This window comes from Mesoplodon mirus (assembly GCF_964341445.2).
Source record: "Mesoplodon mirus genome assembly, chromosome: 10".
NCBI classification, from domain to species: domain Eukaryota; kingdom Metazoa; phylum Chordata; class Mammalia; order Artiodactyla; family Ziphiidae; genus Mesoplodon; species Mesoplodon mirus.
This window is the reverse complement of record NC_138986.1, coordinates 90,371,938-90,397,754: the sequence shown is the minus strand read 5'-3', so window position 1 is coordinate 90,397,754 and position 25,817 is coordinate 90,371,938. Positions and strand designations below refer to the sequence as shown.

Here is a 25,817-nt window from a genome sequence, read left to right as displayed (position 1 = left end):
TAGGAAAAGACACTTATGCTCCCAAGGCGGGGCTGGGGGTGGAAATCAATAAAACAGCAACCTTTGCAGGCAATCTTGTGAAAGGTCCCTTTTAACCATCTTGTATTTGTTGATTGATTTTACTCACACCACACGCATTTAAAACATCTGTCAGGCATCAGATTTATCAACAAACACGAAGCAGAACAGAAATCACAAACCTGCTTGACGCTTCCCCTTGCTCTTTCCTCCAGGTGCGTGCAGACAGAAGAAAAATGACGATAAATGGTGAATACATTTATAGCCCTTGATAATGACCAAATTGGAGACTGGGGAATGAAGTACCTTAATTAATCCTTTCCGAGCAAGAGCCATACAAGCAAGACACTTTATCATAAGGTACCCAACTTTCTGACATATATTCTTGGTGGTACAGGCCCGAGATAGCACAGCACCAATACTGCCCACATGTGACCAAAAACTATAGACTCTTCATCAGCCTAAGTTATCCAAGGTTTAGGCAAAGTCTAACCAGCATCAGCAGAGACCGTCAGAAGGGCGGTGCGGGTTGTGCTGAAGCTGGAGTCCCTGTGGTTCAGGCAGACTCAATCTGGGTTAGTTCATCTGTGACCGTGGTCTTGTGTCTCCGTCACTTGCTGGGGCAGATTTTGTTTTTGTGCTGTACAAAGTATGAATGCCCTTGCAGGGCATCAGGCACACAGACAACCTAGCTCAGTGTTGGGTGGTCTGTCTAATAAGCCACTTGAGCAAGTTCGGGTCTACGCAACATGGCATGGGGTCCCTGCTCTTGGCAAATGCGCTGTCCTTGGGCAGAAGTCTTGCTTTCCTGTGGGTCTCGGTGCTCTTATGAATAAACTGAAGGTGCTGGAGTTGGTAATCTCTGAATTCTAACCCTAAGGTACCACGTGGCACCCTAGGAGCTTGAGGACTCCCTGAAGCTTCACAGACGATCTGACTCATTTCCCAGAATAGCACGTTTACCTGTGCTTCACCCCTGCGTAGCCTTCACTCCCTTTGTGATGAAAATCAAGGAGTTCCTTCTCTAAATCCTTCTGTCGTTAAAACAAAACTTGGAAATAGCAACTGCTAAGACCTCCAAAGTGCACATGAGAGACGAACGGGACCAGAAAGGAGGGTGTCCAGCAGGTCTGAGCAGCATGGCCTCTCCCACCCCGCACGGCTGTCACACCACCCTACTCCCTGGGATGAGCCCGTGTCGTCAGCGCACCCCACTGTATCTCTGAACTGGGGGGACGAGAGCACAGGTGGGTGTTTTTACTCATAACGTCATTGGTACTGCTGCTTCTTTTAGTAATACCACCTCTCCCCTGACCAGCTGTTTAAAATTGCAGCCCCGAACGCTCCCCCAATCCCTTCCCTACTTTACTTTTCTCTTTTTTTTTTTTTTTTTTTGGTACGCGGGCCTCTCACTGTTGTGGCCTCCCCCGTTGCGGAGCACAGGCTCCGGACGCGCAGGCCCAGCGGCCATGGCTCACGGGCCCAGCCGCTCCGCGGCATGCGGTATCCTCCCAGACCGGGGCACGAACCCGCGTCTCCCGCATCGGCAGGCGGACTCTCAACCACTGCGCCACCAGGGAAGCCCTACTTTTCTCTTTAGCACTTAGCATCATCTATGCTATTATATATTTTGCTTATTTATTTTTACTGTCTCTTCCTAGTATCTCTTGAATATACACTCCCTGAGGCCTGGGATTCTGTTGGTTTTTCTCCTCCACTGCTGCATTCCCTGTGCCTGGAACAGTGCTGTGCACACAGTCGGTGCTATAGGGGAGCAGAATGTGGCACCCCAAAAATCTGGCACCCCAAAGTGTGTCTCTTTGGCACGAGGATAAATTCAGGCTGATTATTTTTAAGAGACAGAAGTCTCAGGAAGTTTTTCTTATCTCTCCCTTAACTGCCTAAAAGAATTGAGATAAAGTGCCTGTTCCCCCTGAAAAAAAGCTGTCGCCAGAGAGGTCTGTAAAGAATACGGGCCAGGTGTGGTGGGGACTCAGCAGGGCCTGGAGGTAACAGTGTCTCCATCAGAGGAACTCTGTCCCTTGTCTCTTCTGGCCCAGGAAACACCCGCTTCCCCACCCCCGTGTGAACTGCGCTTCTCCCCTCTGAGTCCCAAACTAGCACCCGCAACATCCTCCTTTGTCTTTAGCTGAAGGTGGTGTTTGACGAGAGGGTTTCGCCCATTTGGGGGAATTACTCAGTTTTCCTGGGTCTCTCCTGCGTATCCATGTTGTTAAACTCTTGTTTGATTTTCTCCTGTTAATCTGTCTCATGTCAATTTAATCCTCAGACCAGACAGAAGAACCCAGAAGGGCAGAGGGAAAATTTTCCTCCCTGACTGTGCTCAGTGAGTACTGACTGCACGAACGCACGGAGGAGTGAACGATCTTTCCCTTCAGAAGTTCTTCAACCCCAAACGTTATAGGAAATACACGATGTAAGGAAGAAGTTTTGGTCTATTTCTTACTGTATCACCCTGCACTCGCTAAGCCAGTTAGTTATAAATGTAAAACGAACCCTCTAAGTCACTGTAAATTATTCTCCTCACAAACCTACACATTTGATGAAAGCGGGATTGCTTCCAGAGCAAAGGTTCTGAACTTGGCTTCAGGGAGTTTGTGAATACACTAAAATTTGTAGGCAGAGTTTCGATTTTTTATGCGTTGAATATTTTTCTTGGGAAAGAGTCCATAATTACCACCATGTTCTTAATGGTTTAACAAAGAACAACAAAGATTAAGAATCACTGCAGTTTGGAACAGTAACTACGGCTGAAGGGAGAGGTGCAGGGGCACTGCTTGTCCTCCTGGGCAAACAGCCGCGTTCCTCAGTAAACAAGGCCGAGACCCAGAGGCTAAGCAGGGCGCAGGGAGAGGAGAGTGGGGCTGAGGCCTGGTAGCTACAGAGGGACAGGATGGAGGCAGGTGTCCGCATACACGCTCCTCCATCCCCGTCCCCACTAGAAACAGGGAAAACAACAGAAAAAAGAGAGAATTACGGGAGTAAAATAATAGGTTATGCCCTGGGAGAATCTGACTCATTATTGAATAGTTTTTCCAGGCTGCAGGATGACTTTTAATCCAAAAACTGCAGGAAGTGGGAAGCCAAATAATCACATATAATAAAATAATAGCCCACGCTCCCCGTCACTTGGGAACTTTTTTTTTTTTTTTCCCACTAGCCTTTTTACACATTACCTAGCAACCTTCATAAAGATGAGATGTACAATTTCCATACAGTTCCCGTTTTTGATTCATACCCTCAACGAACAGATGGCACACGAGTTATATTCCTTTTTTGTTTTAAAATACTACACCTTAGAAAGAGTCTAATTCTCAAAAAGGGAATTTCCCTACATTTTAAGATCTAAATGCAAAGTGACTTCTCATCCATATGTACACTAGGCCGCACCTGCTCTAACATCCTTGGGTCAATGAATCTCTGTCACAGCTGCTGGCACAGGTTTGACCCTGACCTCTAGGAGGTGTGTCCCATAGGGTCAAAGGTGACCTTGGCCAGCTCTGGTCCTTCACCTTGTGCATGGGAAGCCAAGGCCCAGGGCTGGGCAGGGAAGCAAATGACAGATCCCGTGAGCTCACGATGGCCCTGCAGACCTCCTTGGAGGCGGCGGCTCTGGAGAACCGGCCGTGAGGGTCTTCCCGGCTGGTTCTCTTGCACTTTGGGAAAAGAGGTTTCTCTGAGTCACACTAGTCAGCTGCCTCCAATCCCGTGAAGCCACTGGGACTAAGGCCTTGATGGGCTCTGAAAGGAAACAGCAGGTGCTCAAACACACGAAGTCAGCTGAGCTGTCCGAGAACTCTGCACAACCCGGGGGACCGACTACTAGTCCAGCAGATGACTCACAGGGGGCTGTCCCTGGCTTACTTTTCTTGTTTCACTGAGGATTTCTTTCATTAAATGGTGATTATGGTTTAGTCTGCGAGCTGAACTGGAGTCCAGGCTTCTGGGACTAAGGATTGTTTGGGAATTAAAGATGCTGAGGCAATCGTCAGGCCTGTGCACGACCTTTCCAGCCCCCTCCCTTCTAGGGACAGGGGGGCTGCACCTCCCTCCTAGTCCCTCCCCTCCCCCCGAGCTGAAGCACGGCTGGGTGACCTGCTTTGGCCAATGAAATGTGAATGGAAGTAACATCTCTTTAAAATTTTGTATGTTAATTCCAAGCTGTATTCTGAGTGGTCCTATCATCTCACTGTACTCCACTTCTTCTCTTTTTTCGCTGCTGATGTTGGTTTGATCTGCAAGTGAAAGCTCAAGGCCCATCCTGTAAGGGGATCCCGAGGAGGAATGACCTTAAGGGACTTAAATGTGCAGACGTGATGCTCCCCAAGCAGCCCCGCCTGGAGTCAGGGGATGGGGGGAGTTTTAAACAGTCATTGTTTTTCAAGAACCAAGGCACTTACCTTAGGAATTCTGGTGGGCTTTACGAAATGAGATATTAGAAAATAAGCATGAAATAGTAAAAATAAATCTCTATAGAGTTTAGATTCTTTTCATATTCAAGCCCAGTCTGTGGATGGTGAGGAATGATACAGAATCCATTTAGTTTTGCACCTGAGTTGTTACCAAACAGCTCTGAATCTTTCAAAGAGCAACAGAGAATAAGACAAGCCCCGAATCGACACCCGTGTGTGCGTGTGTGTGCGCGTGTGTGTGGTTTGCTTTACAAACTTAAGGAAACGCGACTACAGCCCCGACTGTCGCACTGACACCTACTTGGTGGGGCTGCAGGTGTGCAAGGCCTTCAGGTGCGGCTTCCAGGTTGCAACGGAGACAGATTTCTCGTCAGCTGCATAACTACGCCAAACGCACTGCACGCAGCATACGCGGGGACATAAGAAAGAAAAACAAAAGAGAGGAGGAGAGAGAATGCAAGGAAAAGGGAGATTAGTACATTAACACAGATTAAGCATCTTTTCCTCGCCATGTTCAGCCCTGATAAATGTCCGAAGGGTGAAGAAGCTTGGGTGTTTTCGCCTGGCTGTGAAATATACTCCGCCACATCCATAGAATTGCTTTTCAGGATAACTCACATCAGAAGCAGAAGTACCACAAAGCATAACACAGAGGAGTTTTGGGACTGGTTAGGGAGAGACGTGGGAGGCGAGCTTCCCGAGCATGACCGACTGTGCCTCCCGGGACCCACGGCGTGCCCTTAATCACCACTTGTAAGACAGAGGCAGAGGACCCTGGAAATCCAGAAGGCAACTAGTAAATTAGCTAGTAAACTGATGACCGCCAGGGCATGTTAACGATGTAGTGAAATGCCCTGCGGTTGAACCATGTGGTACTTCTAAGGCTAACCACGAAGGTGGAGATAAAAGGCAGGCCTAAAACAAGGTGGGGAAATGTATTCTCAGGAGTATGATCGTAAAGCACGCAACGATTGAACGCTGGGGTCTAAGAACACGTTTAGAGCTCTTTGATGTGAAACACAAGCTCTGTGTACTTCATAGAATTATACCTGATATATATATATAAAATACAAAGTATTTTCATGTAATCCCCACAGAGTGTGGATTAAGACCCTTATGACCCTTATTTTGTAGAAGAGAAAATAAAGGCTCAGATAAATTAAGAGGTTAACACAAGGCTGGCAGAGGTGAGACATCACCTCAGGTTGCCTGGCTGTTGGTCTTAGAATCCCTTCCACGGTCCTTTGCTGACTGCTGGGTGACCGTGGTTGGAACAGCTTCCCTCTGAACTGTCCATTTCAGAGGTTGCCTGAACTTACTTTCCATAGAGATTCTGGTGAATCTCTTCCTTTGCAATAGGTCTGCAAACATCTCTAGTGACCAAGTGTTTACGCCACTCTCCTGAGAGGAACATTTTTATTATAATTCATCAATCAGAACATGCTATTTTGTGTGACTAATTCACATAAACAGGTCATGCCCCTGTCCTACCATCACTCATGATTTTGAAACCTACAATGAAGAAAACAGTGACCTAATAATATTCCTTTTCCTGACAATATCACTGAATACGTGTGTGCAGAAAAAAGAGTTAAACGTTGACACAACTAATTTGGAAAACTTTGGCCGTATCTATTAAAGCTGAAGTATATATACCCTACGATACAGCTACACACTCCTGCATGTAGACTCAACAAATATGCTTACACAAGCTCATCAAAAGATGTGTACTCTAATGTTCAAAACAGCACTACTCTTTTTTTTAAATCTTAATATGAATTTTCTTATTTGTTTACTTATTGAAGTATAGTTGGTGTACAATATAAGTTACAGGTATACAATAAAGTGATTCACAATTTTTAAAGGTTATACTCCATTTACAGTTATAAAATATTGGCTGTAATCCCCATGTTGTACAATATATTTTTGTAGCTTATTTATTTTATACATAATAGTTTGTACCTCTTAATCCCTGACCCCTATCCTGCCCCTCCCTCTTCCCTCTCCCCACTGGTAACCACTAAGTAGTTCTCTCCATCTGTGAGTCTAAACAGCACTACCTTTTTTTTTTTTTTTAATACTGGAGTATAGTTGATTTACAATGTTGTGTTAGTTTCAGGTGTACAGCAAAGTGATTTCGTTATACATATACATATATCTATTCTTTTTCAGATTCTTTTCCCTTATAGGCCATTACAGAGTATTGAGTAGAGTTCCCTGTGCTATACAGTAGGTCCTTGTTGGTTATTTTATATATAGTAGTGTGTACATGTTAATACCAAACTCCTAATTTATCCCTCCCTCTTACCTTTCCCCTTTGGTAACCATAGGTTTGTTTTCGGTGTCTAAACAGCAGTACTCTTAATAAACCAAAGTTGGAAATGCTCAAGCAGCCGTCAGCAGGCCCACACATGGGTGAGCTGTGGACTGCTAGCACAGCGGATCAGCACACAGGAACAGTCCACTATAACTACACCCAACAGTGTGGATGGACTTTACATGAATACTGCTGAGTGAGAGGAACAAGACACAAAAGAGTAGCTGTGGTGTGACTCCACTTCCATAAAGGACAAAAGCAGGGAAACCAATCCCTGCAGCTAGAAGGCGGCGGGGCAGCTCCCCCAGGGGCAGAAGTGGAGCGAGGGTGCATGGGGTGCTGACCACAATCTGCTTCTTTCTCCGGCTGCTGGTGACAACGGCAGCACCGTTTTCTAGGGTCTGTGCTGCATTCCCTACGCACCTAAGATGTTCAAGAAGTGATATAAAAAACTCGGAAGATATATGGTAGGACCTGAGGGGTTTTATATTATTAAGGAAGGTTTAAATAATTGAAGCCAGCTTCCTTGCCTGGAGCCTTCATCCCATGGCTCATGTTGGCTGAAACTACAAATCCCTCAGAACTATGCTAAGCATCTTGGTATCTTACAAGATGCCAAGAGAACAAAGCAGTTGTCATTGTATCATCCTGAAATGTTAGTTTTGGCAAGCGCTGTACACTCACAATCTACAGAGTGATTCAGAGTCATCAATAAAGACACATGGGTTTATGATTGCAGCTTCTTCTGTAGTGAAGGCCAGAGCCCCGCCAGGGCTGCTTTAATTAAACAACTTTAATAGAAGGCATCAGATACATGTGGACTTGGATACGGTGGGAGCAGGACTCACGTAAAAGTGAGAAGCACACAGCAGGCCTGGGCATGACTAGATATCAGTGGAAAAAAATCCCAAACAACAATATGACAAAAAATGGGACCAAGACATTACCCGCCAAAGTTATAAAGAACTGGGGGCTAAAGTGGCCACGCTTAGAAAACTGAAAATTTTCTTAACAGTGAGATCTGGCTTCTTGATCTTTTTCTATCAAGTTGATCTCAACAGCTAAGCTCTTATTCCCTTCATTAGGAACAGAGGGCAAGTGGCATCTCCCTCGGGGCTGATACCAGTCCGCAGTCGAGTGGCAGTGGAGCGGGTACCTATTATTCTCACCCTCTAATCACACTGTCCTGGCCTCAGCTCTCCCTCAGCTTCTGGAAGCTGAACCCAAGGCCACAAGCATGTGATCGAGGAGCCAGCATTCCTCTACTTGAAGCTAAAATCACACAGTGGTTGGCAAGAGAAAGTGCCCAGAGGGATTGAATTTACATGGCACACGCACTCCCAAGGAAAAGTCACCACAAAGCAACATGAAAGCCAAATTCACCATTTACTCTGCGACCCTGGTGCTCAAGGTAGCCAAACAAGATCACACTTTGGTCCAGAGCTATAAGCGCAATGTCAGTATAGTTACGTTTCAGGGAGTATTTAGTCTGCATTGTCTGGAGCATTACAGCTATGGCGCATTTGACCCTTTCTGGAAACCTTAATTCCAGCTGAGCATCCAAAGGTATAATCAACATGGAATGATTTTTTTCAAGGTATAGAATTTTAGAAGCCGGAGAATGAAAAGATTTAGGGTGAAAACCAGTAATATCGCTTTCCCCACTTTACTTCTCACTCATTTTTGTTCCTTAGTGGCAACCCCTTCAGCTTGTATAGCTTCTGTTTCTAATTTTAAGACTCCTTATTTTTAAGGATTGTTCTCATATTTCTTTGAGGTTTTATATTTTCTTACCATGGAAGATAGTGACATAGCCATGTACACACCTTCCCCTGATCTCACCCTACCAATAGTTTTTAGTTAATTTTAGTTAACTTTTCGTTAAGTGTTTAGTTAGTGAACACTACTTAGTGTTTGCATTGCTTTGACCCCGTAACTACTGTTCCCAGCTCAGCAATGTGATGGACCATTGACTACTTTTTTCTTTCCCGTGTAATTTATTTTGGTTTCTCCTGGAGCTAGTATTGCCCTATTTAAATTTCTTGATTTGCCTTTATGCACCTAGGAGGAAAACATGCCTGAACTCTCCAACAGAACTCTAAAATTCCACTTGTCAGATACATCACGAAAGCTGTGTCTCCTTGCCGACCTCCCTCCGGCTCTCTGCTCTCCGGCCCTGCATCTCTGGCCCTGGGACTGCCCCTCAGCGACAGCCTAGAGGTCCCCTCACTCCTCCCTGGGTGGGATCTCTTGTTCCCGGAACACCACGTCTCTTTCCTTTCTGGGTTCATCTCCTTGTTTTGGAGGATTAATTCTACCCAAGTAGCTTCTCCTGTTTTTCTTTTTCTTTTCCTTTTTTTCCCATTTCAGCTTTATTGAGGTATAACTGACCTATATACAGTTGTGAGATCTTCTAAGCTTACATCATGGTGATTTAATATATGTACACATTATGAAAGGGTTTCCCCCATCTAGGTAATTAACACATCCATCACCTCACGTATTTATTTGCTTGTTTGTTTTTTGGTGTGAGAACATTTTGCTTGTTTGTTTTGGGGGTTTTTTTGAAATGCATTTTTAAAGACTTTTTATTTTATTGCTATATTGGAGTATAGTTGATTAACAATGTTGTGATAGTGTCAGGTGTACAGCAAAGTGATTCAGTTATACACATACATATATCTCTTCTTGGTGTGAGCACATTTAAGTTCTACAGTCTTAGCAGATTTCAATTATACAACACTGTTATCAACTATAGTCACCATGGTTCACATTACAGCCTCAGGGCATATTCATCTCATCGTGAAAGTTTGTACCCTTTTACCCTATTTCCCCCACCTTCCAGCTCCTGGAAACCACTTTTTGCTTCTCTTTCTAGGAGGTTGACTTAAAAAAGTTTTTTAGATTCTACATATAAGTGAGACCATGCAGTAGTTGTCTGTCTCTGTCTGGTTCTCTCACTCTGCATAATAACTAGGTCCATCCGTGTGTTGCAAATAGCAGGATTCCCTTCTTTCTCGTGGTTGAATAATATTCCATTGTGTATATATACTGCAAAGGAAAACAGTATGGAGGCTCCTCAGAAAATTACAAATAGGACAGCCATATAATCCAGCAGTCCCACTTCTGGGTATATATCCAAAGGAAATGAAAACAAGATATCTGCACCCCCATGTCCACTGCAGCATGATTCACAACAGCCAAGATACGGAAGCAACCCAAGTGCCCATCGGTAGATGAATTGATAAAGAAGATGTGATATTAGCTTCTTGAGTAAGGGTAAATGGTAGGTAAAGTTTTGAGGTTTTGCATATCTGAAAGAGTCTTCATGTTACTCCCATACCCCATGGATAATTTGGCTGAATATAGAATTCTAGATTGGAGATAATTTTCCTCCATAATTTTGAAAGCATTGTTCCACTGTCTTCTAATTCTAAGGTTACTAATGAGAAATCCATGCAATCCGGATTCTGGGCCCTTTGGGTATGTTCTGCTCAGAAAGCATTTAGGATCCCCTTTCTTGCAGGAGTTCTCATATTTCACAAGGGCGTCCTCAGTGTGAAGCTTTTTGTTCACAGTGCTGGGTCCTAGGGGGGCCTTTTACTGTGGCCCCTCCTGCCCCTCATTTTTGGGGAACCAGAATATAATATTTATTTGATAAAATTCCACACTTAGTTTCCCTGTATTCTTTCTGAGGTACTTCTGTTGGCTGAATGTTTGATCTCCTGGAAGTGTCACCCAATTTTCCTACTGTTTTTTATTTTCCATCTCTGTCTTTTTATTCTATTTTGGGGGAGATTTTCACAGTTTTATCTCCTTTCCTGTTTTCTTCTTTTTCTGCTCTCATGTTTTCCACATCTAGGAATTTTTTTTCTGAATCTGTCCTTATTCATGATTAAAGCATTATTACAAAGGCTGTATAAGCTCTGTATATGTGGCTTGAGTTTATTTTAGTGGTCTCACTTTGGAAGGCTCAGTTCTTTCACTAGAGGAAGCCGAAGTTTCAATACATAATTTGTTTTTCTTTGGGGACAACTAATTTCCCCAGAGCAGCATCTTCTACTTTCTTCCCTCAGGAAAATAAGCCCACCTGTCAGCATTCATTTCACAAACTTGTACTTAATTCCCATTTCTGTTTCCAATAAAGCACCTTGGCTCCATCCTGAACTGGACCAACCTCTCTAGAAGGAAACCGCTCACACAGAACTCTTGAAGGATCTTGAAATGCTAATCCGCAGGCTTCAGTGATGTATACATGAGGCTTCGAGTGCTGGATTCAGATTCTGACACCAGGGACCTGAGTCCTACCTCTTGCCAAGTCCCTAGGCTTGTCCTGGGGATCCAGTGACATAATGTAGCAGAAACACTCTGCACACTTGTGAATAGAAGCACTTCGCAAGTCTTAGGCATTATTAATAAAAGTGGTGACGTTGGGGCACGTATTCAAAACGTTACTGAGGGCTGCTTTCTTTTCCTAGACTGCTCCGCTTGAAAGGAAAAGTTAATATAAATGAATCATGCAAAGATGTTGACACAACTGAGTTTACTGCAAGCTGCTGGGGTTTCAAACTTTTCCCTAAAACTCTGAAATGCTGGTTAATTTAGTTGTCTCACCGACTGAACGACAAAGCAATCTGGGCATCTCCAGTGCCCTTTACAAAGACAGCGGCTCTGGCTCCAAACAAACGAGACTGGTCTTGGTCTTGACGCTTTGTGTGATCAGCAAACCAAGGCAGTTTTATTGGGTAAGAAAATGCATGGATCAGCAAACGAGGCTTGTTGTTTAATCTAAAGCATCCTTAAAATAAACATCTACAATCTAGAATCTAAAGCTTAAAGCCCTGACTTCTGGCCATGGGTTACAGCAAGGAAAAACAAAGAATACATTTAATAATTATATCATTATTCTTATGTCTAATAAATTACATTTGGACAGAGGAACAATCACTTTTTAAATTGGTAATTAATGAAACTATGATTAGATTTAAAGGTATTCTTGAACATTTCAAGCCTTTCATTTTATATTCTTTTTTGTTCAGAACAACACACAAGTTAGAGCTTTAAGTAAAAAAAAAAATAATGATTTCACTCCACAGTTACCTACCTTGGCACAAGTTCAATTATTGATCACAATATATATTACATAACTCAGTTCCATAAAATAAAAATCTAGATCTTTAAGTAAACTTTGCAATCAGCCTCTTCGCTTTTTACGGCTGACCTCAGAGGAAGGCCTTGTCTTGCTTTGGCTGTTGGCCAAAGCCTGTTGGTATAAATGCCTCCAGTCCAAAGATTGTCTGGAGGAATGGTAAACTGTTTTCACGTTCAATTGGAAATTTTTATTTTTTGCACAATTTGGTAGTTAATAATGATGAGATAGATCAGAAAGTCTCTCCTATTATTCTCTGTATCTGTCTTGTGCAGTATGATAGCCAGTAGCCATGTATGGCTACTGAACACCTGAGACGTGGCTGGTGCCTCCCAGGCACTGAATTTCTAAACGTAAACAGCCACCTGCAGCTCTTGGCAACTGTTTTGGGCAGCAGAGCTGGAAGCTCTGTGTCATCACAAGGGATCCACGCCTCAGAAATTCCTCAAAGGGCTCACTTTCCAACAGGATGGACGATGGTCTAAGATTTTTTTGATGCAGTCCCCTTTTATACCCAGAAGTATCAAGGATCTGTACACAGAAGTGGTTGTACTTCGAGTACGTGCTGATTGAGAAAACATACAATACAAAAAGCTAGTAAATAATTTCGCGAGGATATTAAATAAGTCTGAACTTTATCCATGCCAACAGCACGGCCACGCTCCTGAGAGCAGGCAGCCTAGGTATGTGTCAGGTGTACCACTGGTTCCCTGTGTGGACAGGGCTTGCTGCCCGAATGGATGCAAGGAACCCAGGGAGTAGCTCTGCATTCACAGGCTGGAAAGCATTCTTCCAGAACTGAAAGATGAATACGTTAAAGAGCAACTGAAAGATAAAAATAGCAAGGAGAAAAATGCCTTAGAAGTGTGGGGACACCCCATAAGCAGTTAAGAAGTGCCAAAGGGTGGAGGCTCTCTGTTGGGGCATTTTGTGTGCACCCCGGTGTGCGTGACGTCCCTTTTCATCATGGACCTGTCATTCGGCCTCAGATCTTAAACTCCTACGACTCAGGGGTCTTTCCTTCAGGAAAACAAAGTTTACTTTATCTTTGGCACCCCTTTAAAACCCAGAAATTTTCAAACCAGAGCCTCTCGGTGGTGTGCATTACACATCATGCACAATGGTCAGGAGTCAAAGGACAGTTTGCTCTAAACACTAACACCCTCACTTAGTCACAGATACAAAGGGATCTCCCTCCTGATGTAGCCCCTCCCCGCCTCCCCGACCCTGTGGCCACAGGCAGAGGCCGCGGAGTCGGGGTTGTGTCGTGGTTGCTGCCGTCCACTCCCGACTGGAACCTGCAAGGTGCGTGGGAACAACGGGCCTGCTACTGCGGCAGGAACCTCAGTCACCGCCCTGAGCCCTCTGGTTCTGCAGGTCGGGGGCATCTGCTGCCTGGCATGGAGGGATATTACATAATCACCTTGTCTATAATTAAACATGGATCTAGAGGAAAACATATTTTGTGATTCTTAGACTGTGTCTAGGGTGGCTCTACCCCCCAAAGGTACGGATGACAAAAGGAGAAGCGTTCCTTTTACTGCTGAAGCAAATCCGGAGTTACTGAAACGAAGACTAAATGCTGAACAACCTGTGTATTATGAGTCGGCTTCAAATAATATGCTTACTACTTCATACGCTCAAACATCGACGTATTCCATAATTCCAGCTCTTAAAATAAGAATTTCCAGTTATTGCTCTAGGTGGCATTAAAAGTGATTCCACAAGTACTAAACCCTGACATTCTAAACAAATACGTTGTTCCTCAGAATGGTGGCACACATCGGGCAGCAGAAGGGAAGTGCAAGGCGGGCACCGATGCGGCGTCCTGCTCCATCACTGAATGAGCAGTGATCTTTCACCAAGCAATGCATGACACACACTAGGTCATCCCAGGAGCAACGCGACTGCTGACCCCCGCATGGCTCTGCTGCTGCCGTTACTTAATCCGAACAGAGTGTGGACCACTGGCTGAAAATACATAGCATTTTTTCCTGTTTGGGAGTGGGGAGCACTTGACCAAATCTAAGACTGTACATTAAGTTCCAGCTTCGCTTTTAAAAACAAAACCAAAGAGCAGCCCCCCTAAGCAAGGGCACAGTGGGACTGGCCCATGACCCAGCGCCTGCAGAAACAGGCATTGCTGTCTTCCCGGCACACTGACGTTTACCTGGATGAGGCTGGCAGCCGGGTTCCTTCTTTTCTCAAAGTGCTTCTGCCGGTGCTGTTCTTGTACTTTTAATGCAAAACCTGAGCCAAGAATGCCCTGCAACAAAATACGGAAATAGCGCTGAAAACTTTTTTCCCCCAAACACCGTTAAACAATACAAGCATTTTAAAAAACCCTCTAAGAAGAGTCTGTGAAAAGGTGAACAGTATGCAACCTGTCCCTAAACTCATTAAAACAAACACGATTTCCTCTACTATAACACGTCGGCCAACGGCAAGCAGCTGGGCAGGAAGCAGAAGGATGTCTACCCTTCCGGAAGTCACCAGGCCCTACGGTCTCCCATGGGGTAGGAGGAGTCACCACAATTCCAAATAAAAATCACCATTTAAAAAATGTTTTTGCGTGGCCTTCTCTGTGGCATTTCTTTACGCCTAAGTCAGAGAGAATGGTCCTATCCAGTGGTGGACAGAGGGGGATTAGAACTTGGGGCTGTTCCTGTCTCGCGGATGTGGACGTGGGAGCTTTCCCAGCACTTTGACGACGCTACCTGATTTTATACATTCCATTCACGAAATGGTGGGGGAGGCAGCGTTTAAGGTTAATCCTCAGCGATGCTATAATTCTACGCCTACCAAAGGAAAGTAACAGTGGGGAAGGACAGTTGTCCTCATGAGACGGACACTCAGTTTTGGAGACGTCGAAGGTTTGCCATTTTGCGTGTCTGTCCAGTAAAGACAAGAGCACAGGTCAATGCAAAGCACCTTCCTGTCTACCTGAGTCTTAATGGCACACTCTGCGCGCGGCTTGCCTTCCTGGCCCTGGCTCACCTGTCAGATCTGGGGGTTGGTAGGGGAGCAGTGCCTTCTGGGTTTATGCTAGCTTTTGCTGGTTTGCTTCCTTCTGCTGTCTCCATCTGCCAAACTTCCGGCTCTCTGATATGGCCCCTCTTTTCAGTTTGCTTTGGTCTAAATTTGTGGAATCAAGATGCTTCGTCTCAGCCTTGAGTTGAGGTTGGCTTTGGAGTTTGCTCAGTTCAGTCTCTGGGCTTTGTCTCTAAGCCTCCACTTTCCTGGTGTGGGACGCGGAGCCCCTCTGCTTTCAAGTCTGGGATTTTAGTTGCTAGCTATAAATTATTAGCTTCTTATTAAACTTCAAGGAGTCTAACCCTTAGGTCACAGCCGGGCATTTTATAAGCTCTAAGTCAGTATTTGCCACAGGTAAGGACCGCCGATTTTTCTTTTCTTCACATGTTTGAAGTCACTCAAAGATAGTACAGGCTGCTCAAGGGGGTGATGGGTCTAGTCCTTGGGAGGTGTTAGGTCTCAGTGGATGAAAACTTGGCGAGGACATTTTTGGGCTCTAGGTAACCTTTAACCTTCCTTCTCATCCTGAGATTTCACAATTCTGAGTTACCTCTGGGACAATGACCAGATAACAAATAACACAATTCTGTTTGAAATGCACTTATACGATGACAGTCTTGTTTTTAACGAGCAGTGACCGACTCCCCCATCTGTCAGGACGAGTGGCTGCACCGTGGGATGAGGAACGGCGTCTGAGGTCTGTCCCAGCTCACTCCCTTACTGACTGTGCTGTGCAGCCTGAGGTTCTCACCACGTGCAGGCTGCGACTGAACATGCCAAGCTCTATGAAAACCTGGTCTGTAGGATCTTATTTGTAGATTTAAACAACATTTCCCTCCATTTAGAGGTTATAAAAACGGCCTTCTGTTTGCAAATCCAAATCAACCCTTAGTTATGTGTAACTCCTAAATTTCTTGCTGCTCCTTAAAGCATTAAGGAAAAATTTAAGTATTTTCCTTTTAATGTCATTTTTCATGAAGTTTAAACATGTAAGAGACTATGAAACAGCAGAATTTATAGCATATATTTATATTATGTATATTACGTATTCATATGATATGCGTAGATGTGTATAATCCACTCATAGGAAGCATAATTTAGATTTTGTAGGCATTGAATTAGCAGCAATAGCTGCCATTTTTGAGCATTCATTATGTAAATATGAAGTTCAGAGTTAGATCCCTTTTGGAAAATGAAGACAGGACAGGCCCTACATAGCACAGACTTAGCACCTGCCAAACAAACTAAAATGTGGTGAAAATCACGTTGGCAGTGCTTAGAAACATTCGCTAGTAGATGGCAAATGTCGGCTGCATGTCTCCTGAGCCAGACTGTCCATTACAGCAGTCACCGCACCAGCTCTGCTCAGCGTCTTCTTACGGCTGCTGTCCAATCCTGCCCCACCTCCCTCCGTCCCCAGCTCAGAAACAGAAACACAAGGCTGGTAAAATAAAGCCTGTTATGTTACATATATATATCCTGTAAGTTACATAAGTATATACATGTAAATATAACTTACATGCTATTCCATCCAGTATCCATACCGATAGATACAAAGTCTCAGAAACTGATTTTTGTCTTAATTCATTTCCTAAGATCGGATAACTTAAATTTTGAGGTTTTAAGTTTTAGAAGTGCTACATAAACACCAAATAAAAAGGAAACATGTATTGGTCAGTGTTTAAAATATTTATCCCTTGTTTAATTATAGTTAAAATATACTCCCTTCTAGATTAGAAGAGCCTATCTGTACCCCCCAGTCCTGCACCTGGCGAACAGGCTAGACAGAAAGATCCTCTCAGCAGGAGGTAAGGGGCTTCCGCAGGTGGAGAAAGGCCTGCCCCACAGGGCGAGGCTGGGCAGGGGTCTCCGGGAAGGGGACCCCTGGTGGAGTTGGTGGTCTGTGTGACTCTGTGATGTGTGGGAGAGTCCTTCTGCTTTGAGGGAAAGATGGGGAAAGGAGCTTCTCTTTCTTGGTCCTCGGTCTCCTGGGTAGAAGGACCTCAAACAGGGATGGGCCACAATCCACCTCTGACTTTTCTCAGCAAAATGCCAACGTGTTCTCCTAATTTCAATCCGACACCCTGCCAGCCCATCGGGTGCACAAGACATAACGGCATTTCCAGCCACCTTGTGTTATTTAGAGGTATGCGGGAGCCACTGAGTCTTTCATTCAAGTAAGAACTCAGTGTAAGTAAGACCCTAACGAGAGGCTGCAGTGAAAAGATCCACGGTGAAGTCTACTTTGCTTGGCGCTGTTAGGGCGTGGTCTATGCAAGCAAGATGTTCAGATCTCCAACATGTGTTAATTTAATTTGCATATAAAATTGTAATCACTTTATTGGGAAACCTTTACAAGAATGACCACTTAGTCTCTGACCCTTAACCTAACAGCCACACAGTTGAACCTCCTGTGATGGTCCGTGGTCTCAGGATGGAGTCAGGGCACCTCCCTGGGCGGGAGCACCAGCTCCCGGAGGTGGGCTGACCTTCAGGCCAAGTGGCCCAGGTCTTTACCCCTTTGAACACTTATGTCTGCTCACTTCTTACCCTTTTCTTTTCCCTCCCTTGCTGTTACCTCTTCCTGGTCTAATGTGTGTTCTATCACCGTACTTCTACATTGCTGTCTATAAGCCTCAGAGGTATGAAACCACAGAGCTCAGTTTACCAGACTTTTCTCTAAATTAACCAAAGGTTATGAACGAGCCTCGAGGCTCTCCTGGGAGGATGGCACATACACGGGTGCCCAGGGGGACAGTCCAGAGGGGGCCTCCTTCCCTGCCTGTAGTTCTTCGAGGGATCACACGGGTTGTTATACGTGTGGCCTCAGGATAAGTATAAACACAACAGAGGCAGATCTTTTGTGCCATTATTTTGGGAAAAGAGAGCAACACTACATTTTACTGTTTCTAAAGGTATCTTCCTGTAGGGAATCTGGTTATTGAGTGGGTCTCTGCCCACTGAATTGCTGGGCAGAGAATTGAATTCTGGTCTGAACTGCTGAGGTTGCCAGATTCAGCTGACTCTGGACTCTGCTTCATTTTGTCACAGCAGGAAACACACACATCATGAAAATTTTCATTGTGACAAGCACCTGACTTACGTCATTGGTCTTAACAGGTTTTCTCTGGGTGTGATCATTTTTCCTACCTGACATTGATAAAGAAATGTACTCAGGGTTTCTCTTACGGGCTGACTTGTGTCCAAAATTCATAGGTTGTAGTCCTAATGACCAGGACCTCAGATGTGACCTTATTTGGAGAAAAGGTCTTTACGAAGGTGATCAAGTTATAGTGAGCTCATTAGGGTGGCCCTATCCTAATATGTCTGGTGTGCTTTTTAAAAAAAATAATTAATTAATTAATTTGTTTATTTTCGGCTGCGTTGGGTCTTCCTTGCTGCACTTGGGCTTTCTCTAGTTGCGGTGAGTGGGGGCTGCTCTTCCTTGTGGTGCGCGGGCTTCTCATTGCGGTGGCTTCCCTTGTTGCAGGGCATGGGCTTTAGGCTTCAGTGGTAGTGGCACGTGGGCTCAGTAGTTGCGGCGCACAGGCTTAGTTACCCCATGGCATGTGGGATCTTCTCGGACCAGGGCTCGAACCTGTGTTCCCTGCACTGGCAGGTGGATTCTTAACTCCTGAGCCACCAGGGGAGCCTCCCTGGTGTCCTTTTTTTTTTTTTTTTTTTTGCGGTACGCGGGCCTCTCACTGTTGTGGCCTCTCCCATTGCGGAGCACAGGCTCCGGACACGCAGGCTCAGCGGCCATGGCTCACAGGCCTAGCTGCTCTGCTGCATGTGGGATCTTCCTGGACCGGGGCTTGAACCTGTGTTCCCTGCACTGGCAGGCGGATTCTTAACTCCTGAGCTACCAGGGGAGCCCCCCTGGTGTCCTTTTAAGAGGAAACCTAGACACAGACATGGGCAGAGGGAACATGATGTGAAGACACAGTGCTCAGACTGCCGTCTATGAGCCCTGGAAGAGGCCTGGCCACATCCTCCCTTGCAGCCCTCAGGAAGAACCGGCCCTGCCAGCTCCGTGATCCTGGACTTCCAGCCTCCAGAACTATGAGACAATAAAGTTCTGTTGTTTAAGTCAAGCCAACTACTCCGTGATGCCTTGTTGCAGCAGCCCTAGCAAACCAACACAGTCACACGTGGGCAGCACATGACAAACCCGGATTCAAAGTGGGGTCTGATGCCCGTGCTCTCGCGTGGTCTCTTGGGACCATTCTCTGACCTTGGATGGTCCGGGGTGCAACCAGCTGGTCAGGCTGGAGCTGAGCTCTGGCCACAGGAAGGACAAGGGGTCCCAGGCAGAGGGGGTGCCCCGGCAGCTACAGGCTGTGGTGCTGAAGGCCCCACCCCCTTGGCTCCTGGGAGGGCTGCCCTGGGGTCTCTGCAGCACAGGCTGTGACATGAGCCAGGCTGTGTCTGGGGCAAGACCGAGGCTGCTGTTCCCTAAGCGGACGGCGGCCACAGCTCTCACAGTCCTGCTTGTTGGCTCCTCTCCAATAAGGGGAAGCCAAAGGTGAGATCTTGGGGAGGGGGGCAAGTGGTAATACTCTGACCAAGTGCCTTTGAAGACACAAGAGGATAAAACAATCAGAAAGGAAGGCTTCATCCAGTACGGAGAAAATAATCAGAAGCTTAAGAGAAGGGAAGTGTGTTCTTCATTCTGATAAGAAACTGGGTGTTAGCAAAAATCAATGATGACACAAGGAATAAATCATCTGACACATTAATAAAAACCCTTTAAATTTGTATGCTTTTCACTCAAGTGGACCTGAGAGGTAGATACTCCACGTGGGCACATGCATCTCTTCAGGAGTGCACGCCTTATGCACCTAATGGGAGCCATCAGTTTAAGAGGAGGATATCTTTAAATCTTTACACATATTTTCAATGTATTAGCAGCCTGTTGACTGAGAGGTGGTGTTGCCTGAATTATCATTTGGTCCTAAAGCCTCAGCTGGTATAAGACTCTCGAGTTAAGCGACTCCAAGGGAAGACCGTATTTTGTAAATTATCCAACTAGATACATGTAGAAAAGTCAACATTACATCAGAAAAATGATATTAGTAAATGATATAGCTATGTTCTAGGGCATACCATTTTGTGAAAGCTCATGCTAATAAACCTCCCAGATCCAACTGAAAGTGCTTAATTTTTGCAAAGATACTCACAGCAGGAAGTGCAAAGAAAGAAATGCCCAGGAGTGCAAAGCCTGCAGAGAGCAGCCTTCCCAGCCAGGTCAGGGGGGTTTTGTCTCCATAGCCGATTGTGGTCAATGTTATCTAAAAACAAAATAAATAGGACGTGCAGCTTAAGTACTTGAGAGGAAAGTCAGGACCCATGAACAGGAGGCAAAGCAATGTTTCCACTAAATCAGCATTCAACCAGTCTGGTTGGTGCATTTTATTACTGTGCTTTAATTTTCCATGACGCATAACAGAACTTCTCTTTGTTTAAGGAAGGGAATAAACTACATACTTGTTCCTCCCTTATAACACAATTTTCCATCTTTTCTAAGTGCATTTAAAGAAAGGCTATATTATATAGTAAGTGGATAACCATCAGTAATATAGAAATGATAGCACTATGGATTCAGGACTGGATCAGTACACAAAACAATAGTTTATGTTAATTCAGGCTGCCCATTTATTTCTTTGGCGGGCATTTCCTGAAGGTCTGGTGTGTGCAAGGTATGTGTTTTGATTTGTAGTGGAACAAAAATGAGAGGTACGTAGTTCCTGTCCTGAGATATTTATGGCATAAGAGGGGAGATATGTTACACACAAATCATTAAAAGGCAAAATAGGGCAAGACAGGTATTATGATGAATGCACAAAATAATTTGCTGCTCAAATTCAAAGAGATTATTACCAGCTTGGGGTGTTGAAGCAGCTTTGTTGGGAAGATGTCATCATACCCAGGCTTTGAAGGAGGGCTAATATTTTGAGAGGCAGAAATGATAGAGTGATCTAGGGAGGGGAAACAGGTGACCAGCTGCACAGCAGTGAAATAAACAGGGTGGGTTCTGGAACGTGTATTCAGTTGGGCCGGAGCACGGTGGGTCTGAAGAGGAGGCTAACCAGCTACGCTGAAGCTGGACCAGGGAGTGTCTTTGAAAAATGATCCCTGGGTCATGTCTCCCCGATGGTCAAGTGCCCCAGGGGCTGCCCATGTGCCTTAGAACAAAGCCCTGGCTCTGCTCCAGGACCAACGAGGTTCTGCCTGATGTGGCAGAATGATGGGGCAACTGAACCAGAACAGCAGGAATGGGACAGTACCGGGTGGAGAGTAAAGAGATGAGCTGAGGAAGTTCAAAAGAAGCACGTCTGAGAGGAAGGGAAAGACGAAATCTACATGACTTGAAAGTTTCAACTGGGAAGATGATTGCCCCATAAATAGAAGTATGATAATGAGCAAGAGGAGGGTTTGGAGCAAAGAAGAGTGGCTTTCAAATGAGGGTTTTTAAACTATCAGTATGATGCTGATCTAGAAATGTCTGAGCAACGAATTAAGAAGGAGAGCTTGAGTCTTGAGAGAGATTGAGGTTGGCATGAAATGTGGGTTTTGGAATAGGAAACCGAGTGACTCTTTAAGCTCTGTGAAGAAATGAGGGGCCAAGGGCACCTCCTCAGGAGACACAGGCATGTAAGGGATGGAGGGGAAAGGAAAGTCAGAGGACAAGACAGTTTTTCAAAAGTAGGAGGACTAGGAATGGGTTATAGAAACGGAAACTCAATGAAGAGAGTTTCACAGAGGACCAGGTGAGCCCTGATGCCACAGGCTTAGGGAAAACAAGGAGAATGACTGAGAAAAGATGTGGACACAGAGACAGGGGTCACTGGTGATTTCTAACAGCAGCGGTTTGGGGCAGGTTGTCCTCCCCGGGCTCTGAAGGAGGGCCAATAAGTTGAGAGGCAGAAATGGTGGAAGACGAGGCACTCTGTGATGGAGACCCTCCGGAAGCGCTCGGTTCAGCTGGCCACCGCTCCCTAGCCCCTCTCCTCTCTCCTCGCTTCTGTGCTTCTCCTTTTACATCTTCGGCGGCTCCTTTTACGTGGCTCCTCCTACGCCAGCCCACCTCCAAATACTGGATTCTTAAGCTTTGCTTTTGGGTCTTTTTCTCTTTTAAAAATTCTGTTCTTCTCAAGACTTCCCTGGTGGCGCAGTGGTTGAGAATCCGTCTGCCGATGCAGGGGACATGGGTTCGAGCCCTGGTCCGGGAAGATCCCACCTGCCGCGGAGCAACTAAGCCCGTGCACCGCAACTACTGAGCCTGCACTCTAGAGCCCACGAGCCACAACTACTGAGACCGTGAGCCACAACTACTGAAACCCACGTGCTGCAAGTACTGAAGCCTGTGCACCTAGAGCCTGTGCTCCGCAACAAGAGAAGCCACCGCAATGAGAAGCCCGCGCACCGCAACGAAGACCCAACGCAGCCAAAAATAAGTAAATGAAATAAATAACTTTATAAAAAAATTCTATTCTTCTGTAATTTTCCTTTCCCCCTCTCCCCTCCTTTCTCTCTCTTCCCCAGCGACGTGAAATGCTCTCATGGGTATAAATACCATTTTTATGCTGAACACACTGAGTTTCTACCTCCAGGCCAGACCACTCTTTTGAGCTTTGGATTCACACATCCGCAGCAGGTATTCTGTTGGGATGCTGCACAGTCATTTAAATTGAACAGGTCTAGGGACTTCCCTGGTGGTCCAGCAGTTAAGACTCCACGCTTCTGCTGCAGGGGGCATGGGCTGGATCCCTGGTCGGGGAACTAGGATCCCGCATGCTGCACGGCCAAAAAACTAAATAAAGTAAAATAAAATAAAAGCAGGTGTTGTGAATTAAAGGATGTGAAACAAATAAAAAAATAAACTGAACATGTTTAAAACGGACATTGTATCATGCTAAACCCGCCGCTCCCCCAATGACACCCCCTCCTGGTCGAGAGCCCCACCGTCCACCGTGCTGCTCAGTCAGAAGCCTTGTGGCACTGCCACCGCTCCCTCCCCGCAGGTGTCTCTCTGAATACCTCAGCAGGTTCCGCTGCTTTGATCTCCCCAATCCCACTGCCTTCTCTCTGTCATCACGGCCACCACCGAAGACCGGGCTGCTAGAGCAGCCTCTTTTTTTTTTAGACGATAATGATTCCAGTTTTATTAAGGAATGGTTGACATACATCACTGTTTAAGGTGTGTGGCATGATGGTTTGATTGACACGTACTGTGAAATGACGACAACAGGGTTAGTGAACATCCGTCATCTCAAAGAGATGCAGAGAAAGAAAAGAGTGATGAGAACTTTTAGGCTTTACTCCCTTAGCTTTCCTGTATATCATATGGGAATGTCAACTACAGTCACCATGTGGTACTAACATCCCTGGTACTAGTTTATCTTAGAACTGGAAGTTGGTGCCTTTTGACCACCTTCCTCCACCCCCTGCCCCTCTCGTAACCACAAATGTCATCTCTTTCCGTGGTTTTTTTGGGTAAGTTTCCACATATAAGTGAGATCACACAGTGTCTGTCTTTGTCTGCCTTGTTTCACTTAACGCTCAAGGTCCACGCACGTGGTCGCAGACGACAGGGTTTCCTCGTCTTCATGGCTGAGTAGCGCCGCCGTGTATACACCACACCTGCCTGCACGCTCATCGCCGTGCACCGAGGCTGCCCCCGTGTCCTGACTCATGCGCATCATAAGCCGCCGTCTCTCAGTTGCTCCTCCTGCTTTTGCTCTAGCCACTCTCACTTCCTTCTCTGCACACCTGCAAGGGCTATTATTTTCTTACTCCTCTCTAAAAACCCTTCAATGGCTATTCACCAAATTCAGAATAAATTCTAAGCTCCTAGCTACGGACCTTGTGACCTGGTCTCTGCCCAAGTCTCCAACGTCCCCCTGGTCCCCCCTTGCTCACTGCACTTTAACTACAGTGTCCTTTCAGCTCCTCCAACGGCCAGGCTATCCTGCCACAGGGCCTTTGCACGTTCTGCTCCCTCAGCCCCCAGTCTCCCTGGGGCTCCTCATCCTTCAGGTGTTATCCAAAACACTCTGTCCCCAGAGAGGCCTACCCTGCCCACTGTCCACAGGCGGCCTCTGGCCTCTCTCTGTCCTGCTCGTTTCCTGTCAGCACTCATCATGAGGGGCAGTCTACTACTGCTCTACTTTCCTCTGGGGAGGGTCCTTATTTCCTCTACTAGAAGGAGGGACCGTGTCTTTACTCTGTTTTCTCTCTAACATCCAGCATGATGTTTGCCACCAGAGTAAGAGGAACGCAATAAATATTTAGTAAATAAATAAAGAATTCTTTCAAGAACACTGGCAACAGAGTGAGAAATATGGGGCCAGAACTCCCGGAAATCTCTGATGTGAGTGGGTGCTTTCTAGGGTGTGTTTGTGCCTGTCTGCAGAGAGGCCGAGGCTGAGGAGGGCAGGGGGGAGCTTTATGATGGGGGGTACCCGAGGAGGAGGGGACATAAGGTCAAGGACACGGTGGAGGGTTAGTCTTGGCAGTGTGAGAGGAGGGCAGGGCTGGAAAGCTCAGGCCAGTTCCCGTCAACAGTGAAGGAGAAGGAGGGTCACCTGTGGGGAGCAAAGGGCCTGGAACAGGAAAGGCCCAGGCTGTGAGGCTGTGAGGTTGTGCGAGGGAACTGGCAGTAGAACCCAGCAGCCAAGTGAATCAGATGCCACCAGCAGTATGGGTAGAGGATTCTCAAAGGAATTCCTTGAGATTGCAGAAGCAGCCTTCCTGGCTCCATTTTATTACAGGTTCCTGATTTTAATCTATTTATACGTGTTCTGCAAGACAGCTTAATCCTTTCCAGTAGTTTATTAATAATAATAAAGGGAAGGAGAAATGTCATGGTTTAGTCACAGCAATACTTTGCACTTCTCCGTCTGCTTTCCATTCCGATCACACATCTGAGCTGTTCTCCTTGTGGCTCAGTGCTCAGAGTGGGTTTTTTTTTTTTTTTTTTTTTTTTTTTTTGCGGTACGCGGGCCTCTCACTCTCTCACTGCTGTGGCCTCTCCCGTTGTGGAGCACAGGCTCCGGATGCACAGGCTCAGCGGCCATGGCTCACGGGCACAGCCACTCCGCGGCATGTGGGATCTTCCCGGACCGGGGCACGAACCCGTGTCCCCTGCATCGGCAGGCGGACTCTCAACCACTGCGCCACCAGGGAAGCCCCTACTCATTGACTTTTGACCATGGTGTTGACAGTATCACTGGAAAGGTCATGAAGTTTTGAATTTACTTTAAACAATTAAAAGATAAACTTTAAAAAGGTTCCAATATCTTTTTCAGTGCAGTTTCAGCAAAGTGATCCTTTCATTGAGCAAGAGGACGCATTGGTTGTCACACTTTACGACTGGAGGTGGAAGCTGGCAGAGCCGCCTGACAGGGCAGATCAGGGTGTGGAGGGACAGGCCCACTTGGCCAGCTGCCCCAGCAGGCCGGCTCAGCGATGCCGGCGGTTCATGCTGTCTCTGCAGGTGGACGTGTACTGGACGATGGTGTGGCAGGTGGGAGCAGCTCAGATACAGCTTTGCCCTCCTGCCCCTGAGCTCAACTGCAGTCATGCAGGTGAGAAACGGTATTCTCTGAAAGTCGGTGGGTTGTGAACACTGGCATGAAGGTGTAATTGTGGCAGCAAAGTTGAAGGTCAGCTCGGCGCACCTTAGTGGGTTCAACCATCAATTATTTCTTCCTCAGGAACGATACAGCAGAACGAATGCAAATTCGGGCCCAGGCTTTCCTGATTTTTTTTTTCCTTTAATGAGATGGCAGATGCTGTGTTCAGATTACAATCTAAACATTGGTTAGGCTACAGTTATTTGTTTGTTTCCAAGAGCAGAATTAAT

At 46.0% G+C, this 25,817-nt stretch overlaps 1 protein-coding gene across 5 annotated transcripts in view; it reads right to left on the bottom strand.

The window, feature by feature from the left end:
• KCNQ5 (potassium voltage-gated channel subfamily Q member 5) overlaps positions 1 to 25,817 on the bottom strand; it is a gene marked incomplete at its 5' end in the record, with an annotated part of 580,126 nt that overhangs the window by 74,296 nt on the left and 480,013 nt on the right. For 3 of the 5 annotated variants that reach the window (XM_082633969.1, XM_082633971.1, XM_082633973.1), the window contains 4 exons: positions 201 to 227; positions 4,753 to 4,847; positions 14,088 to 14,183; positions 20,131 to 20,241. In XM_082633969.1, the coding sequence (XP_082490095.1) occupies positions 201 to 227; positions 4,753 to 4,847; positions 14,088 to 14,183; positions 20,131 to 20,241 (329 nt within the window). The remainder of the gene's footprint in view (positions 1 to 200; positions 228 to 4,752; positions 4,848 to 14,087; positions 14,184 to 20,130; positions 20,242 to 25,817) is intronic. The other 2 variants (XM_082633970.1, XM_082633972.1) reach the window with 1 other exon arrangement.